At 36.9% G+C, this 19644-nt stretch overlaps 1 protein-coding gene across 31 annotated transcripts in view; it reads right to left on the bottom strand.

Annotated features, from left to right (window-relative positions):
• EPB41L2 (erythrocyte membrane protein band 4.1 like 2) overlaps positions 1–19644 on the bottom strand; it is a 104530-nt gene that overhangs the window by 53553 nt on the left and 31333 nt on the right. For all 31 annotated transcript variants that reach the window (XM_040697459.2, XM_040697457.2, XM_040697486.2 and 28 more), the window contains 2 exons: positions 9892–10364; positions 8519–8707 (listed from right to left, as the gene is read on the bottom strand). In XM_040697459.2, the coding sequence (XP_040553393.1) occupies positions 8519–8707; positions 9892–10350 (648 nt within the window). In that variant the 5' untranslated portion in view covers positions 10351–10364. The remainder of the gene's footprint in view (positions 1–8518; positions 8708–9891; positions 10365–19644) is intronic.

Below are 19644 nucleotides of genomic sequence, written 5' to 3'. Positions count from 1 at the left end.
CTGCGCAAAATCTACTTCTGACTGTCCTGTCACTTGAACATAATGTAGCATTAACATTTCCATATTAAATATGGAAATATCGGACAAGCAGTACTAATTATTAAGCTGAGAACACAGCTTTTCCTCAGTCTTTATGAGCAACTCAGCCTTTTTTTTTTATGCTCCCAAAATAATCACTTGTAAAGAAAACCTATGTTTTCAATTGAAATACAGCAGAAAAATACAAAGAGACACGCTGTTCAATTGGACGTAGTAGGACTTTAAAAAGAATCCTTAACTTAGTAAAGCTAGATGGGCCTTTGAGCAACCTAGTCTAGTAGGCAGTGGCCCCTTGTCTATAGAAGGGGGTTGGAATTTAGTTATCTTAAAAGGTCCCTTCCAACCCAAACCATTCTATAATTCTATGATGATTCTATTATTTTAATTGTTCCCTCACCTCATCATTGTTGATGCCCTTTATGAGAAAGGAGGACTGAGAAAGGAAAACAAAACTGTGTCATTTGGATTTACTAGTCACTAGCTCTACTAAAAATTATAGCCAAATATACTGAGACAGTTTGTATTTCAAGTGCTAAATCATTACTTTGAAAAGCCAAATGTTAACTGAATAGATGAAGACTATGAGTTATGTTGCTACAACAGTGAAAGAGATATGTTTCTTAGATATTTGTTGAGCTTGGAAGGGACATCTGGACAATTAGTCTAACAAGCCTGCTCAGAGTAGGTTGGTAAAGATCTTTGCCATTCAGATTTTGAATATTTTTAAAGGATGGTAACTCTACCTGTCATACAGACCATCCGGCCTGCTGTTTGATCACATTAATCAATGTATTCACACATTCATGTGTTTAAATGGGATTTCCTTTACTTCAGTTTGTACTCATTTCTTCTCATTCTGCCCTTGGGCACAACTGAGGAGAGTGTAGCCACATTTTCTTTACTTCTACCCTGTCAGTCATTTATACAGAATGTTAAAGATGCTGGGCCTTCTCTTCTCCAGCTGAAACAGTTCTACCTCTGTGAGCTCCTCCTCACTCGGCAGAGCTCCAAGCCCCTAATCAATGTTGTGGACCCTTCATCGACTTGCCCCAGTATGCCCAAATCTTTCTTGTGCTAGGAGCCCAGAATCAAACCAAGTACTCCATCTGTCTTCCAGCACTGAGTAGAGGGGAAAGACCATCATCTCCCTGAAACTGCATCCTTCCTACTGCAGCCTGAGACCTTATCAGCCTCCTTTCTCACAAGGAGGCACACTACTGGGCTATTATCAGCTTCCTACACTAGAACCAGTGCATTAATTCCTCCTAGAAGGTACAAGACTATTTTTCCACACTGGATCTTCTCAGTCCAGTCTTAGAGACTGCCCTCTGGGCAGGAACACAGCCCTCTGATATGTCAGCTACTATTCCCAATTAAATCACCAAATACAAAGTAGCCAAGAATGCTCTTTGTGTATGCTGGTCATTAATTACCTTTATGATGAAGGTTTAAGATGGTAATTAGAAAAATACTGTTTTCTGGTCTGTAAAATTACAGTAACGAAGACAAGATATTTTTCCAGTTTTAATTTCCTTATTAACAAGTCAATATATTTACAGAAATGCCACTAACAAAATATAATGAAGTTTGTTTACAGTACATTGTAAGAAGAGGCAGCAGGAAACTCCTGCTGAAAAAAATCACTCCAAGCAAAAATTGGATTAAATGAAGAATCAACCATGGGAAATCAACAAGCTTTGTAGTTGTTTAGAGTGCAGAGGTGGTTTACTGGCTTTTTAAATCTTTCATGATTTCATACTATTACTTTCTAAAGCAGAAATAAATGAACATTTACTGAAACACTAAAAATTAAAGGAAGAGTAAAGAAAGGACCAGTACCAGAAACTCAAAGATCTACTGCACAGAGAGGAAGCTGAAGTTTCTGTCATCAGTTGAAGCAGCTTTCTGATAATTGTAATATCTTGGTACAGTAGAAGAATTAAAAAAAGCTCTTCATGTATTGAAGAAAATAAACTGATTTGTAAAATTGCAGTCAGCAGTCCTCACATTCCCTCAATATGATGCAAAAAAAAACCAAAACAGATTGTTTCTATTTCCACTTTGTTCCCCTCACTTTTTTTTTTTTACTTCTGTAGAAGCAAGAAATAGAGACCATTTATTACATATTATTAGAAAACAATATTCTGAACCTTGTTTACCAATTTAAATGATTAACAATGGACTTAGAATCACATAATCATTGAGGTTTGAAACAGATATCTTTCAGCTGTTGAATGTAAAACGACTTTCAAAATGTATGGTCATAAGTGAAACAGGATTTCTTACATCTCATTACTGGATGGTGAAAAGGCCCAGGAAGTTCATATTCATAATCCTCAATTAATACAGAGATATGATTCAGATGCAAACATCTAGGCTTATGTGAAAACAACTGCAGAGTTCTTTTATTACTTCATCCATGTCAATTCTTAAATATTTATGGAAAATATATGTAAGTAATAAATAATACAGAGATCGTATGTACATATATATATATATACACATATATCTTTCTACTTATGTAAGAGTTTAAGAGCTTTTAGGACAAAATTCCTGCTACTTCAGAATATAAGCATGCATAGCACTACACAATTTTTTCCCTAGAGAGCAATTATTTTGTAGAGTATTTTTCCATGTTCTTGTTCTATTGCAATAAACCTTTCTTCTGCTGACAAAGCACAAAAATCAGGTTGATAACTAACATCAGTGATTGCCTCACTACAGCTTTTCCACACTTGAACTTGGCTTTATGCTGAAGTGGTGTACATATTACACTATTAGGGAGAGATATTAGATAATAGAGAGATATTAGAGACAGCTGAAATTTTTTTACTTCAGAAATAGACTGAAATTGTTTGGTTTTAACATCAGGAGTAGGAAGAACAGGACTTATCTGATAAACATTATTTAAGCAAGCTTGCACTATCACCAACTAAAACCAAAATGTCAACAAACTACAGTCAAATAGTCCCAGAGAGCATTTCATATTGTCAGGCAATGAACATGCATTTCTGAGCTGATATGTAAAGTTCATTGGAGAAGAGGTTTGAAGAAAAACATACTAAGAAATAAAATAAAACAATGCCACGATGAAATTTCCTAAAGTCTTAAAAACAGATGTTTCTCCAGTTTCCTCTTAGTTTCAAAAGATCCAAAAAGACGGCTGAACAGCATCCATGCAGTATTTTATTATAAAATAACTTACACAGAAATCCTACAAAGTAATTAAACTGCTAGGAAACCTAATGAAAAGGGATACAGGGGAAACAATGTAGCTTTTGACTACATAATTCAAAGAGACCCACAAAACCATCGTGTAGAGGCTGACTGAAGGAGACTTTGGAATATGATACAGCAGAAAAGAAAGCAAAAGGCTAGTGGATGTAGGCTAAAGGGAGAAGAGAAAGATCCACTCAGGAAAGGTATGAGACCAGATAGCACCAATATGTGCAAGCTGCACTTCAGTGGAGAGAGAAGTAAGCAAAAGGAATCAATCCAGAAGCCTATGCATTTTGTGGGAATAAAAGGCAGGTTCTAATTCCTAACAAATCTTAAATGCTGTGAGGAAGTGAGATGATGAATGAGCCAGAAAATGGCTTCTGATTTACATGACACATCTGAATGAGGAAGGAGGTGGAAAAAAAAACTGAGAAATCAGTTTCCATAAAAACACCAAAACTGCATTATTTTGTTTTCTTTTTTTCTTTTTTCCAAAACAACCAAATATAGACCAAAATGTTTTTCATGACTATTCTGCTGAATGGTATACTGGTACAAAAAAATGTTGGCATAACAATGACAGTATGCTGGTTGCATTGTAAAATATTTGAGCTTAAATACATTTTCCACTCAATCTGGATTCTTGTATATCAATTGATGTTCCACAATATACAACACAATTACATAAAAGTTTCTTCTCAGAATATAGATTAGAAATTTCTACACATTTGATTTCTTAGAAGGTTTTAAAAGATGTTTCCTTATTCTATTCAAGTAGAAAACAGGCAATAAAACATGTTTCTCCATATCTTCAACATTCAGATTTATAAATTAGATTTGGAAACTTATTTAATATCTGCTTAAAATGTACTTCTAAGTTATTCTGAAAAAAAAGCAGTTTTTATAATGCTCTAATTTCATCTATTTCCATAAATAATGGAATTGATAACTTCATTATTAATTCTTCAGATATCCCACTGATTCCAGTCTTCTGCACCCTGCAGAGTTCTTGCAAATTCAGAATACAGTGTAACGTATTTAAAAATGCAATTTATAACGTCAAGCAAAATAAACCGGGCTTCCCTTAAAGCCTTTAAGATTAAGAGGTGAGAGAAGGTTGCTATTCCTCCTTACATTTACTTCAAAACAATTTTAAGTACCTCCACATATTGTGCTGATCTGTTTAAAGTTTACGACAGGAAAGAAGAAAAAGCTTCATTAATTCAGTGATGCTAATGCATGCTTAATGAGTATCAGTTGAAAATCAAGAATGGAGATCTCCGGTAGAATAATTTCCATCCTGAAAGTAATTGGGTTCTTAGTGGACTCGAACAGTTTTTCTACACATAAGTTTACAGAACATACTCTTTATTTAAAAAAAAAAAATTCCTCTTTATACTGCAGCTGTAAGCTGATTGATTACATCCAATAATGCATTTATTTTAAATTTAATTTACAGACGCTGTAGAATAACCTGATTTAACAAGCTACCTAATATTCCATCCTGCAGTAAGTGCCTGGTTCTGTTACATTTACTGGTAAGTTGCACTAAAACATCCTTCAATTCTTGAGGACATCAAGTTTTCTACAAAGAAGGAATTTCCTTCTGTCATCCCTATCAGGAGATTTGTTTTAAGTTGCACCAGTACAGCAAATCTATAGTTTGCTTTATCTTGTCCATGCACAAGCACTTTCATACCTAATACTGAAGCACAATAACAGAGTTTTATATTGAATTCTCAATACAAGTGATGCTTTCCCATCTAATTTGAGGCGGCTTAGATAATTCAATGGTATCTGACTTACCAATGCCAATGGGCAGTGAGTATCTAGCAAACAAGTTCCACGTTTCTCTTTACTGTATGGGAAGTGTCAAAAAGTCTGCTTAGCAGCTCCTACATAGTGATGATAGCACAGCATACATCAGGCCTACAGTACTACTATAATCAACCAAGGGAGGTCAACCCTGCAAACAGAGACCCAGAGCAAAAAGCAAGGTAGAGGAATTGAACATAGACAGGTGGACATTCTGGAACATAAGACAGCACAGTAAGCCAAACAAATTTGAAACCTCCTTTGAAGAAAGTTAACTAAGTTAACCCAGCATTATCTTGCCTAATACTTGCCCTACTATAACAAAGATTTGCTCAGACTCAAAACAACGGTCAAGCATATTAAATTTACTTAATTTCTTCATATTTTAACTATGGTAGTTTTAATTGATTAGGCCAGGGATAAGCCTGTGAACTATTTATACAACGCAGGGCACATACTGTACACCTGCAGAGACAACAAGAGAAATGTTCCCAGAGCTCCCCATAGGAATGACTTCCTGAGGTATTGTACCAACCTGTCACCAGTTAATTTCAGGTTAAGCATGCATGCATCTTCCAACATAACTGGCAGTGACTGATGATCTTACTAACTCCTCCAGCTGCAGATCACACAAAGGCCACTCTGTGAGCACAGCTCTGGCACGCTCAACCTATATATGAGTTGTGAGTAGTTAAGAGCTTCAGTGCAGTTACTCCTGCTTCAGACTAACATCCCAGTGAATTGCAGACGTTATTTTACATGGAAACAACTCCAGTATATTTGTGAGGAAGAGTACTGGTTAATTTGCATTGAATCTACATAAGAGATTAATACTGTATCAGTAGTTCCAGCTGCATGGCATGGGCCATGCAGTTCACATGTTACATGCATTTGGTGCTGCTGGAGAGATGTCCATCTTTTAAGAACCCTAAGATGAGTCTAACCAAAGCTAGTCAAAGATGGAGGATTGGTTCTCTTCTGTAGATTTCAAGTACCTCTGTATATAAGAACTGAAGAAAATAGCAAGAGTCCTGTTTGTCCTAACAGAAAACATCCTTCCAAGCCTTTGCACTAAAACAATTGCTATCTTCAGGGAGACAGCATTAGCCTGAAGTAATCTGCTGATCGGATCTACTTCCCACCTTATTTAATCAGAAATTCTTAAAACAATCTCAAACCTAAAAGGTCTGTCTAGACCAGTACCCTGCAGCTGATATAGGATAATAGGTATCACATGTAGAAATAGTTATATAGCCTCTAAATCTCTAGAATCCTCAGCTCTAGGCTTTCCTGAGCTCAAAGTATATTTCTGGTTAATATCCCTGTACAGATATTTTTGCTTAAGATGTATATAATCACTTTTTGAAGCCATAGAAACTTTCAGTCTCATAAATGCATTCTACAGCACCTATGTTACATGTAAAAACAAACATTTTAGTTTGAATCTGCCCCTTAAATCAAACCATCAATAGCATCCATAATTTGCCCACTAATCTAATGGAAAAAGCAAGGAACAAGCTGGAAAACCTTCCATCAGACTTAGCTGTGAGCACTGCTGCACCAAATGTGAACTACAGACTTACTGATGAAATTTTTTGAATAAAATTGTTTGAACTCCAGGAACGTGTTCATAATAGTTGTTGTCTGCTTCAAAAGTAGCGATTTCCATAAAGAAATTTGAGCATGAACTCAGCAACAAACCTCCATCCCTTCAGGCAGAAAACAATAAACACACACACCCTGCACTGGAAATTTAACACTTTTTCAAGCCAGGAATTTTTAAAACAAATTCCCCCTTAGAAATATTAGGAGTGCATCTACTATTCTGTTGATCATTCTATGCATTGTCCTTAAGTCACTATGAAGAAGAAAGTGGGAGGTGAGAACAACAGTTTGCTACAGAGAAGATAAATGTTTGCAGATAGCAAGAGACCCTTCACATTTTTGTCATTCCCTCTCTGCTTTTGCAAGTTTTGTTTTTCATACGCGTGGGAGCTTTTTGTCCTGCTAGTTCTTGAATGCATATACTGTTGCTTATTGATGATGCATATAGATCTGGAGATTCAAACATGGTCACTGCTGATACTTCAACAGCTATGAGAAACTAATAACATCTGCTCAACACTAAAACAAGCTCAGAGAATTAAAAAGAAAACTGGCATATTCAAAAAAATCAAGTATGAGCATATGAAAGTAATCAACATGAGTATAAATGGCATCCTTTCCTTTACCATTTAAAGTAAAGAAAGGTAAAGAGCGCTGTCATGTTATCAAACAGAATCACCAAAGCACACGTGTAAGCTATTTTTAAAAAGATTTACAGCTAGTTGTGGTAAGACAGCAATAAAACAGTGATAAAATGAACAAAATTTCATTGGATTCTGGCATTGCAGGCCAAAATGAGTACTGAGTGGAAAGAAACAAAAGGGAAAAAGTGACTGATTTGAGGCATTCTAAATACTCATAGTGTAGAACGAAGGACAGTAGAACTGTATACACAGACCAAAAAGGACATATGTAGATCAAGCATCTGCAACCTAGTCATGCACTGAGGGGGGGGGAACCATTTTCTGAATTCATATCCTCTGAACCCAGTCACAGCTATCCACTTTTATATATAAAATTATAGAATCTTAAATTTGAAAGTATGCACTTCAAATTATCTCACTGACAGAAGATTTAGAATGCAACTTCATTCTTCCTTTCATATAATTTTATATTTCACAATTAAACTTTGATCTAAAATATTAAACAACTTCTGTTGGACTTAAGTTTGGACATTATAGTCAGACTGAAAGAGAATATTCAGAGGATGTCAAAGCTATAAAAGCCAAGAAGCTGTTTTCCAGTAAGCTTGCTCTTTCTGTCAGTGATCTTAAGTCAGATTTAACAGACAAATATATACAATGTCTAATCCAGAGATTTATATTTGTAAACAGTCCATGCAGCTGTGAAGATTTGGTACTAGAACATGGCTTTAAATAAAAAAGCATGCATTTTAAACTTGTAACAGAATTCTATTTTGAAGCAAAGTGTAAAATATACATCCAGTTGAGATTATTTTAATTGAAACTAATGAACTCAAGGCAACTTTACTAATACATGTGACACCACATTGTGGAAAACTTTCATCCTTTGCAAAACGCAAATACAGCAGAAAACACAACTGCTCAAAGGTGATCTCTGGGCAGCTCAAACTGTTTTGTTAATTACACTCTATCTTCTTTGCTAGTATAATACATAGTGCATCTTTTTAAGGACAAAAATAGATACGAGTTCAAAAAGGAACAGTTAACCGAGCCTTAATGATAGCAGTGGGAACGTAACCTTGTAATGTGCTCATTAGACACACAAAAAATATACTTGCTAAACTCTGAATGAAATGAAAGCATTTTCTTTTTCTCGGTAAAGAAAGAGAGCTCGATATAAAGACTTAATACCTTACCTCTAGATCACAGCTGTATTCTGTGCCATCCAGGAGCACCACTTTACACTGCACAGTTTTAATTTTCTTAGGAGGTTTCTGGGGAATACTTTCAGCTGTCTGCACTTCTTTTGTCTCCCTTTTTTCCTTTTCTTCTTTTTCTTCTGTAACCTTTTCTACTTCCATTTCTTTACCATCTTCTTTGGCAGGCTATATAAAATACAGTTAAACAATTCAGTGACAATTCAAGCTCATGAATGAGGACTTTTTTTATCCTGTTCATTTCTTTTAGAAGCCACTAATTCAGAAATTAAGCTTTAATAAAATTTATGCATATATTGGAAGAACTATAACCTGCGTAAGCATTGAGGTCTAATACTTTGGGGACCAAATACTGAAAAAAAAAGTTTTTCTGTTCTTGCTCTGAAATCATAGAAGATGCCTTTTTTCCTTTTTAGACTCTAGGGTTTTTTGTTTCTTTGTTTTAAACTAACAAAAGTTTCTTTTTAAACTCCAGGTTAGAAAGTAACTTGTGAGATCTAGTCCAACCTTCCTGCTTGAGGAGAGTGAGCTACAGCAGGTTGCCCAGGACTGTTTCCAGGTGGGTTTCCAGTATCCTCACTGACAGACCACCACTACAGCTAATTTGCACCTACTGCCTCTTGTCATTTCCCTGCATACCACAGAAGAGTCTTGCCCCTTCTTGTCCATTTCCTCCCTTCAGATACATTGATCCCCCCTGACTCTTCTCCTTTTGCATTCCAGCACTTTCAGCATCTCCTCCTATCAGAGATTCTTTATGTCCTTAATCACCACTGCAGCCCTAGAGAGTGTGAGGTTTGAGGTTTAAGAACAGACATACAACTTGCGCACATCAGGACTCAAACACTGTAGAATATGGTGCTTGCTTTCAAACTCAGTACCAGACTCCTACAGCAAATCAATAAGAGCAATAGCTACAAGCATGGTTTAAGGTTAAGTACAACAAAAGATTGACATCTAAGGACTCTGAGATAACTACAGCAGATAACAAATGGATTAAGTCACTAAGGAGCTATTTGTGCAATACAAAGGCTTCAGAGGCAAATCTGGTTAAGAAGCTTCCCCTCTTATCCCTTCTCATTTCTACTGTAATAGTCAGTTCACTATCCCTTTGGACTATGCCAAAGGATGACGTTATGTCAAAATTACAGCTAAAACAGCTTGAGTCAAATAAGTAACTACTGTGCTGAAGAGCTTACTCATATCAACCTGATTTCACAAAGTGACAGTAACTGCCATTTTTTCCTTAAATGATACCAAGAAAGTCTTACATGGATTACATACATCATGAAGTAGCCCCCCAGTCCCTCAAAATTGCTCCAAAACATTCATACACACTTTATCACACTTACCTGTGTTTCTGCACTACTAACAGAGTGTTTTTCTTCTTTGTCATCTGCTTTAGCATTATTTTCAGCAACTGTTTCTAAGCTCCTTTTTGGCTGAGCCATCCCCTCAGATGGATGGCTTTCACTTTCTTCAGCTACTTGTTCTTCCCCTGTTGCTCTTTTCTTGGACTCATCTTTGGGCTCTGCCAAGGTATAGGATTTTTGTTTCTTAAGCCAGGGAGGAAGGAAACGAGAAATACCCTTGCTTTCAGATGAATCTTTTTCCTTCTTCTGGCTACTTGGGCTACTAGGGCTAGTTGGTGCTGGGACAGGAGAATCTTGAGTTTCTTCAGAGGATGCTTTCCTGGACTTATCATTTCCTGGAGTTTCTGAGGCTTCTTCAGGTTTGCCCTTAGCTTTGTCTGGTCCCACTTGCTCAGCATCTTTCTTGACTTCAGTCTCTGAGCCAACTTCAGTTGTCATTGTCACAGCTTACACTAAAAAACAAATAAAAATGCAACAATAAAAATAGCATCCTGTAGCATCACTACTTTTACTGACTTATTCACAGTAATTTGTAGCAATGGTCTACAACAGATGAAACTAAAAACAAATAATACTGTAATAGAATATGAAAATAATCTTTAATATGACCATTTGTTATTTCTCCAAAAAAATCAGCTAAAATCAACACTCTTATCCCCTGCTGTGTAGTACCAGATTTTGCTGCTTTGCTACTCTAAAAGTGTAACATGATCATTTTTCTCCTAATTTATTGAAGTAAACCAACTGTAAGACCCAAAGGACCTAACAAGAAAAGATCAAAATAACTGGATCCTATTAGTAATCATTGACGCTAATTCTTCTTCAAACAGTTCTTCCAAAATTAACGTTCTGTTCATTTGTCTGAGGATTAGCAAATTAGTTACAATCATATTTATGACTTGGAAGCTCTGCATTAAAATCAGCTTCCATCAATACTGGCTACTAGTGAGGAGACAACTACAATTGCAATGGAAGCCAATTAGAAACTAGTACAGATCACAAGAAAGCAGACATTACCTCCAGATTCCTAAAGAACATTCAAACACTCATAAGTAGTCAGAACTAAGTCTTAATTTAGACCACCCCTAATGAAAGATATAGAAGTTAACAGATGCCTGAACATACCAAAGAGAAGCCCTTTTGGCAGAAGAGATGGGCAACATTTAGTCAAAGGAAACAAAGGTAGTTACTGCACTAAGAAGCTTAGAGATAGGAGCTCTGAACTATCTGCAGGCAGGTTCACATTAAGCAAGCATCTCAAACCAGAAGTTTAACTATATGGAGAGAGTATTTCCTTATTCATTACTTTAATCAACTTCACTATCTGAAACAAAAATAATCACCGATAGGAAGATCAAAAGAAGATTTAGTATCTCTGCTGCTACATTAGAGACTTCCAAATCAGTTACATGGCTCTTTCCTTTACTTGTTAGGAAACACTCATGTTTTATCATAAAAGTTTATAAATAGCATTAAAGTTTTAATATTTATGTATCCTATTTCCTCAGAGGTAACAGGTCTCTAAAAAGGTAAATTTCCATTTGATTAGCTGTAGAGATCAAAGGATTTGCTATTTAAAACTACATATCAGTATGCTAGTTTCAAAGTTGCTACTAGTCAAGTTACATTTTGCTTATACCTTCAGATCTTAGAGAAAACTGAACTGCTGCTGTGACAGGTATCAATCTTAATAATATAATAAGCTTGTACATAATTAGTTTTCCAAATTTATTATCTTCCAAATATAAAACAAAATAACTTTCCTGAAAGAAAAAAAAAATCATCACAGAATAAACCACTGTGCTTAGAGAAGTCAAATTGGAGGTTTCATTGTTAGCAGACGTGATGATTATTATTTTTCTTCTCTGTGCATTTCTGATTAAGAAAGGTGTAATTTCTTTTCAGAAAATAGCTAAAATATTTTTCCAAGAATTCTGAAGGTCTGCAACTGAAGTGCAGTGCTGCAGGTTGTGAAGCCCCCAATGTTACCTTTGCTACAATCAAGCAGTGCAAGCAACCACTGTTTGGAAACTGCTTCTTCTTCATCCCCTCCCTGTTCTGGGAGGGAAGAACTTGCAAGATCACATCCAGCCCTGTTTCTTAACAGCTAACAATGTAACTGGAAAAAAAACCAAGAGAAGAGCCAGACAGCATTTCTCTCAGAAGTATGACCTGAAAAAAATAAACCCATTTATGCTCAAAATTCACCTGCCCGAACATCAACTGCATCTTTTCTTCCCTTCCTGTTCCCAAAGAGGCATTGTGAACTTGCATTTGGTCTTACTAAATAGGACAACCGTACAAAGTACTTTCCCCCTCTCTAATCATAAGGCTGCGGCTGCTAATAGGTGCAGATTTCTCCCTAACATACCACCTTCGTACCACAAGGTAACATTAAGCATATACTTTATTGTGAAATAATCAATATGAATGAGCTTAAGTCTTGCAGCAAGAAGGAAAAGTAGAACCTTAGGCAGCCAGTCAAGTGGAAAGATTACTGAGGGCTGAAGAACAAGAAACAACCTCAGGAGATACACACTTGTTGATCATTGTTAGCATGGTTTAACAATTGTAAAAACTGAAAGAATTCTTTAAACTCAAAGAAATTAATCAGAGAATACTATTTTGTTGTTTGATTCTACGATCCTTAGGAAAGCAAAAACATTCCTGAAGTTTGTTTAGTTACATCATATAGCATTTACATTACGCAGCTTCCAATAAAGCACTCATCTGTAGTAAAACAAGTCAGCAACAAAACAGTTATCCTGTAGGAGCCTGCATCTCTCTATTTATACATACAGAAGACCATACATACAGACAGATGTACTTTGATTACTGAATCTACAAAGCTCAGATTAACTTCATTTGTAAGAACACTCCTGCAGAAACTGATGATAATGAAAATTAAAGATGGAGAGCATGGAGAACGACTGAACAAGTTTTGAACAAATCACCCACATGAAAATGCCCACATGTATGCCACCCTACTTATTTTCAAACTATTATGATTATTTTGAGCAATTGAACCAAAACCTCAGCCTTTACGTACTGAAGGTTGCAAGAAGGTTAACTGTACAGACTAAAGGGACAGACAGCTGCAGATTTTATTTTTTCATCTCAGCAGCAGTCCCATGACAAACAAATCTGGCAGAGTCAAACATTTCCTATGCCACAACAAGACCGCTTGAGTTGGGGCTAAATTGACTTTAAGCTGTCTCCTTTGTAAGCTTAGAAGATAAAGTACTGATGGGCAGAACAATAAGAACAGCCCTCTACCCTAAAGAGGAAAAAAATCCTTTGAAAGCTTAATAGTTTACAGAAGAACATTCTGTAATAGTCCTGGTGATTAGACAACTAAAACTATGGTATGATTTAGCCTCTGCAATGATATCTCCTGCTGAAAATACTTCTTACAAATATGAACCAACTGAAAAAAAAAAATCAACTTTTATCCTTACGATTCTGCCCAAACTACCTCTTAATTCAATACTGTCAGCTCATTTTCAGTGTAGCAGCCAGGTGTGGAAAACCCTCATTGCCAATCTTTATATTGGTCAGCAGATGGTGCCATAATAGTTCTAAGAAACAGTAGAACAATTCACAGGTCCAACTGAAAACAGCAACAATATCCCAATTTCAAGCGTGGTTCATTAGTTGTGACAAGAAATTGTATGTTTTCATACAAGTCTTAACATAAACTATATTTAATACATAGCACTTCAGAGACTCATACAGTGACTTACTACTTGGTGATGCTAAGAATTATTTACCTGTGCACGTGAGCAGGTGGATTACACATGTGGAAGCTATGTGCACACACACCTCCAAGATCAGAAAAGGCACAGAAGAGCATCTTCCCAAAGGATACTAGGTCTTCTACAAAAGCCAATTTCCAAAGAACTCCAGACATACACATGGTGGCTATCAGCCCCAAAATTAACAGGAATAATACCTCAAGTATTCCTGCTGAAGTCACTATTCAAAATAACAGGTGTTCTGATACTTATTATGTTAAAATCCATGTCATCATACAGCTATCTGTATGCATACAATGCTCTTGCAAATACAGCATACACCTGAATTACCAGGAAATACTTACGCTGGGATAAAAACGTTTAAGTCTGTAGAACCAAGTGGTGTAGCATAAGAAAAATACTACAAATGTGTTACTGTTTTTCATAGAATACTCAGAACTCATCAGAAAAACTGAGAAGTCCTTACAGAAGACGTTGTGAGCTTAAAAGATACTTCTGAATTCGTTATTTACGTAAGTGCTATAGTAGTTCTGAAGACCACCGAAGACAGAACCATCAACGATGTAGACAGCAAATGAAATGAGACAGAGAGAGCTATTTCTGGCAAAAAATGTACAATGAGCACCTGCAGTCTAGATGGAATTTCTTCACAATGGCACTGTCATGCTGACAAGTTCCCGACCCAAAGCAACTCCAAAAAAGTTTGTAAAGTCAAAATAGATTCAGCAATTATGACTATTTCTCAGTGTCTTTTCTCTATTAAAGCGTTCCAAGAGACCAAGTTTATTCCCAATCACTTGAGTGTCCCCATCTTTTCATAACACACCTGTTGTAGGCCATCAGTTCATTTTCTTCTGGTGAGTAACTTAGCTATTGCAATCCATATACAACTTAAACTGAATTATCCTTTAAAACCAATAGTATTAAGAGGTACAACTCCTCAGAAAGCAAAGATTACTACAGCACAAGCTGCTTTGCTAAAGTTCGTCTATTGACACCAGGTAGCAGTCTTGAAAGCATATAATAGAAGGTATTTAGAAAGCACTGTCTCCTAAATTAAACGAAAAACACCGAAGACTGCATCATTTGTGTCACAGACTATACAATAAGCAAAGATGATCATAACAAAAGCTTTCAACAAACAAGAACATAAATACCTTTCAAGTGCTATGACGACAAGTTGTGAAGCCAACACTGAAACACTTCTGGGATTAAATTTAAGCAAATAAGCATCTTTCACCCATCCCAATGCTATCCGTACCATATCCAGAGGTAAGAAGAGTATCTCACTCCTGCATTTACTATCCACAAATAGTTCAATATATCAAGGCTAGAAGTTTCAAAAAGAGGTACTGAATTTGAATCAAGAAATTTATTTGCCAAAATACATATGTACGTACAGAATCTGCTTATCAAGCTAGCATTGTGCTGTTCCCTAGCACTGAAAAACATGCTGTAAGCTGAGGAGAATCCAGTAGTCTTTTTCAAAAGAGTTATTGAATACGACTGACCCCACCCAAGCCCTGACACTGCTAGAGAAGGGCACACTCAGTGGAAAAGCCAGGATTTAATTCCAAGTCTTTTCATTCCAGCAACCAGAAAACGCTCACGGGTCAAGAGACAGCTCTGTTTTCCAGCTATCTGTCCAACAAACTAAGAACAACAGTTTAAGAGAAATCTCTCCATATCTTTGGAATCAATGCTGTTCACTCTGAGCCATGCTTTCTCGCCAGTCTCCATTCCCTTCCTTCAGCCCCATTCCATACCACCAAATGACAAAGGCTTGTGTGACAGTGGCACGCATCCACTACAACACGGATCACTTTCTAATGCATCAGCAAGATTAAAAACAGTTTATTCTTTATACTTGCATTAATTTTACTCTTGTTGCAAAGTAGGCTTTCAGGACACTTACAAAAACTTCATTAATCAAAGCACTGCCCAATTCAAAAGATTATTCACTGGTTTACTCATATCCGAGAACTTTTTTTTTCCTCAAGCACATTGAGAAGCCTCGGTGCAATAACATCCCTGGATGCTTGAATCCCAGACATGCATGATTTCTTTGACAATTATCTATTTCCTCCTCAGTGGAAGCCATAGAGTGAATTATTACCATTTCACGTGTTTAGGAAATGTACAAGACCACGCAAAAAAAAAAAAGGAAAAGGAAATAACCACAATACCAGTACTCAAACGCAGGAAAAAGAAATGACAAGTGACTAATCTGTGCTTCAGGTAGAATGTTAGTGACAGATCTTACAAGCAGAGCACATCTGCAGATAACTTTCATGAGCAGATGTAGCCATTACCTTTATTTCATCAGTATGTCAAGACGGAATATCACACAGATACAGACATCTCTGAGACCACACTAATATGGCACTAATAATAGCTTCTGATTTCAGGTAATCCAGTTTAGAAGCAGTAGTAGAAACCTTCTGAGATTGTAGTAACACGGTCTGCTCTGCCACATATGAGAACGAAATTCAACAGACAAACATCGTTCACAAAACTCTGAGGCATAAACACCACAGAAGTGCTTTTTCTATGGCAGCATCTATGGCAGGAGTTCTGTATTTCAGATACAATGTACATTTCAAATTTTTTGCCATTGTCAATATATTCATGATACAGCTCTTTAGCAAGCTGGTTCAATAACCCAGGCCATTCTATGATTCTATGACTCTATGAAATAACACTCATGGATGTTCATATTGATGTTACTGAAGGAAGTAAAAACAGAAGAAATGACATTTAAGTTATAAATGAGTTTATATAGGTGACAGATGTAAGATCCTCCTGCTATTTTTTCAATGCCTTTTTTTTTTTTTTCCTGAATCAGGATGCAAATCTAAATATAAAACTGATACTAGCACCACTTTTACCAACTTCACTGTAGGTAGTTTCAAATACTTGGTTAATACACAGCATCTCTGATTATTAACCTTCAGTAGTCTTAATGTGAGCTTCACAGTGAGGTAATTCTAGATTTCTGTAGGTATATCGCAGCTGGATGCCGCTGCCATTATGTGAATCAACTGCTGAAGAACCTTCAGAGATCCTGACACAAACTGAAGATATAACAAATCAGAACTGACAACAGATATAAACAATAGTGAAAAACCACTGCTGCTGCAATGAGTAGAATGCTATTCCCAAGCCTCTCCCAGCTATCCTCTATTCCTCAAATTTCATAAGCAAGCCACCTGAGATGTCCTGTAATGGCATTTTTATTTTGCAGCCAGTACAAACCCACTGCATCTTTCATGTGCTGCCAGGACACAAGTAGTCTCTTGGAAGAGCAGAACTACTCTGCACTATGTTCTTTCCCCCTGAATACTTACAACGCGCATAAAGTGATATACACAAAGCAAGACAGAGCAAACTTTCTCTTGCATGCTTATATTTACTGTAGTATATAACAAATAGCCAATACTATTGCTTTTCAAGAAAGCATGTATCTAATGCTCCTTTGGGAGCATAATACTTCCAACCGCAAAGCAACAAAAAACAGTAAGAGAGAAAGATGTCTCTTAGCTGAGCAAACAATAACAGCAGCCAAAACTTCAGTCCCATAGGCTCCTCTGAATGCTGCTATTTGATTAGCAGAGCAAAAATATCAGCAGTTGTGTAAAAGGTTTCCACTTCTCGTGGCAATGGCTTCCCCACTAATAGTATTTTGACCGCTACAACATCTCTCAGCTAGTTAAACTGAAACGATTCTCTAGAGGTCAGAAATAGGGCTAGCAACACTAACAAAAAAATGCAAAAAAGAATTTAACCCAAATAGTGCTGTGTTTGAGCCTGTACTTCTGCATTTACTGCATTTGTTAGTCATCTAAGTGCTTCAGTCATTTTGTGCTTTCTGGAAGGACATTCCCAGCATGAAAGATTGTAACATAAAACAGATAACAGGATATGCAGGAAATCCCCAAGGGAGCAACTATTTAAACAGAGGGTTTTTTTTTTGTTTTGTTTTGTTTTTTTTTTTTTGAGAATTAGCAAAAGATAAAGAATTAAAAAATAATTCCTACACATCAAGAAATGATGAGAGGAATATTCATGACTGCCCTGCTGACAAGGAAAAAAAGCTACTGACATGCAATGACATTTTCATATAAATATATATATATTGCAAAATACAATTTACTAGAGCAGACACTCACTGCAGAAAGCTTTTAATGAACATATACAAATGCGGACTGTGTGTTGTTAACAGCGATCCTATACAGCAAGATAACTTTGAAAGCTTGGGAACAACTGTAAGCATACACAAACCCAAGTTGACAGCAGCTTAACTAACAGTTTCATTACAAAAGCACACAGCAAAACATTCTGAGGTACACACCAAAAGACAGATTTAGTTGCATGAAAGTCCCAGTGTGCACAGATTTGGAGGGTTTCTCTTCCTCCTTTTGGACTCAACAGTTCATGCGCTGACAGAACACATGATTCAAAGTTTTTTTTGTTTGCTTTTCAACTTCCAGTATGCAGCTCTTCTCTCGCTCATCTTGAATTTAATCTTGGATCTAAGTCCATATTTATGCTCACGCTTGCAGATCTCTCCCACTACAGAATCAAAGAATGGTTTGGGCTGGAAGGGACCTTTAATATCATCTAGTTCCAACCCCCTGCTATAGGCAGGGACACCCCCCTCTAGACCAGGTTGCTCAAAGCCCCATCCAGCCTGGCCTTGAATGCTGCCAGGGAGGGGGCATTCACAACCTCACCGAGCAACCTGTTCCAGCGTCTCACCACCCTTACAGTAAAGAATTTCCTCCTAATATCTAGTCTAAACCTACCTTGAACCCAGTTTAAAGCCATTTCCCCTTGTCTTGTCACTACCTGCCCTTATAAAAAAAGAATTCCCTCCCCAGCTTTCCTAGAGACCCCTTTCAGGTACTGGAAGGCTGTTATAAGGTCTCCTCAGAGCCTTCTCTTCTCCAGGTTGAAGAGCCCCAGCTCTCCCAGCCCATCCTCATAGAGGAGCTGCTCCAGCCTTCTAATTTGTGACCCTCCTCTAGACCTGCTCCAACAACTCCACGTCCTTCTTGTACTGGGGGCTCCATCCTTTCTAACTAATCCTCAACTTCCATAAAACTTAACTACAAAGCAACAAATGAGGAAAAAAAAGCAATAGCGACAGCAATACAGATCAGTTCACTCGAACAACAGATCCTGAAACGAGACGTCCAAGATTAAGAACTGAAGTTCAGGTCCAGATGAACCTGGCACAAACTAGCCTCAAAAGGCTACAGAAGTGTACCATCAACAAATCTAAGCTCTTAGCACTTAAAGCACGTACACCCGTATCTCTGTTAAGATAGGAGACATCACAACAGATTTGACTTATGGGAAGCAGAATGAATGAATGATACATAATTGACAGTGAACACAAATTCAGCAAGAAGCCTGGATACAGAAACATAGTAGAGGAATGCTGTTATTCTCTATTTTTTTATTAGTACAAAAAAAGAAATAATTGGGAAAAAAAGTAAATGTTGAAAGAAAAAGTAAAGACAACACTGGAGATGAAGTCAGGAGTAATAAATGGGGTGGGAGAGAGAAAGAAAACAGGAAACAGCCGCTGAAGACAAAACAGGAAAAAAGGTCATATTTGTGTAATAGCCAAAAAACTACAGTGAGGCCAGAAAGGGGGGGCAGGGTGGGAAAGACACAAATCCTGATATGGGTGAGGTTACAGTGGAGAAATTTCTGGACAGAACACAACATCTTCAAGTGCAGGTCCTGCAACTTCTAGAGAGAATGGTCACAGCAGATACAGTAGCTGCAACTTCATCCTCATCTAAATATTGCCCAGTTAAAGTTTTAACATGAAGTTCCTGTAAGAAAGGGCAAATGTATGAAGGACTAGGAAAAGCAAAGATTTAGGATTCTGCAACCTCAAGATACAGCTTGCACAGAGCAACTTGTTGTTGTAAGCCTAAAATAATGTACAATCAAATGCCTCTTG

Source organism: Gallus gallus, chromosome 3 (genome assembly GCF_016699485.2).
Source record: "Gallus gallus isolate bGalGal1 chromosome 3, bGalGal1.mat.broiler.GRCg7b, whole genome shotgun sequence".
Lineage (NCBI taxonomy): Eukaryota > Metazoa > Chordata > Aves > Galliformes > Phasianidae > Gallus > Gallus gallus.
This window is presented reverse-complemented; position numbering and strand designations above follow the sequence as displayed.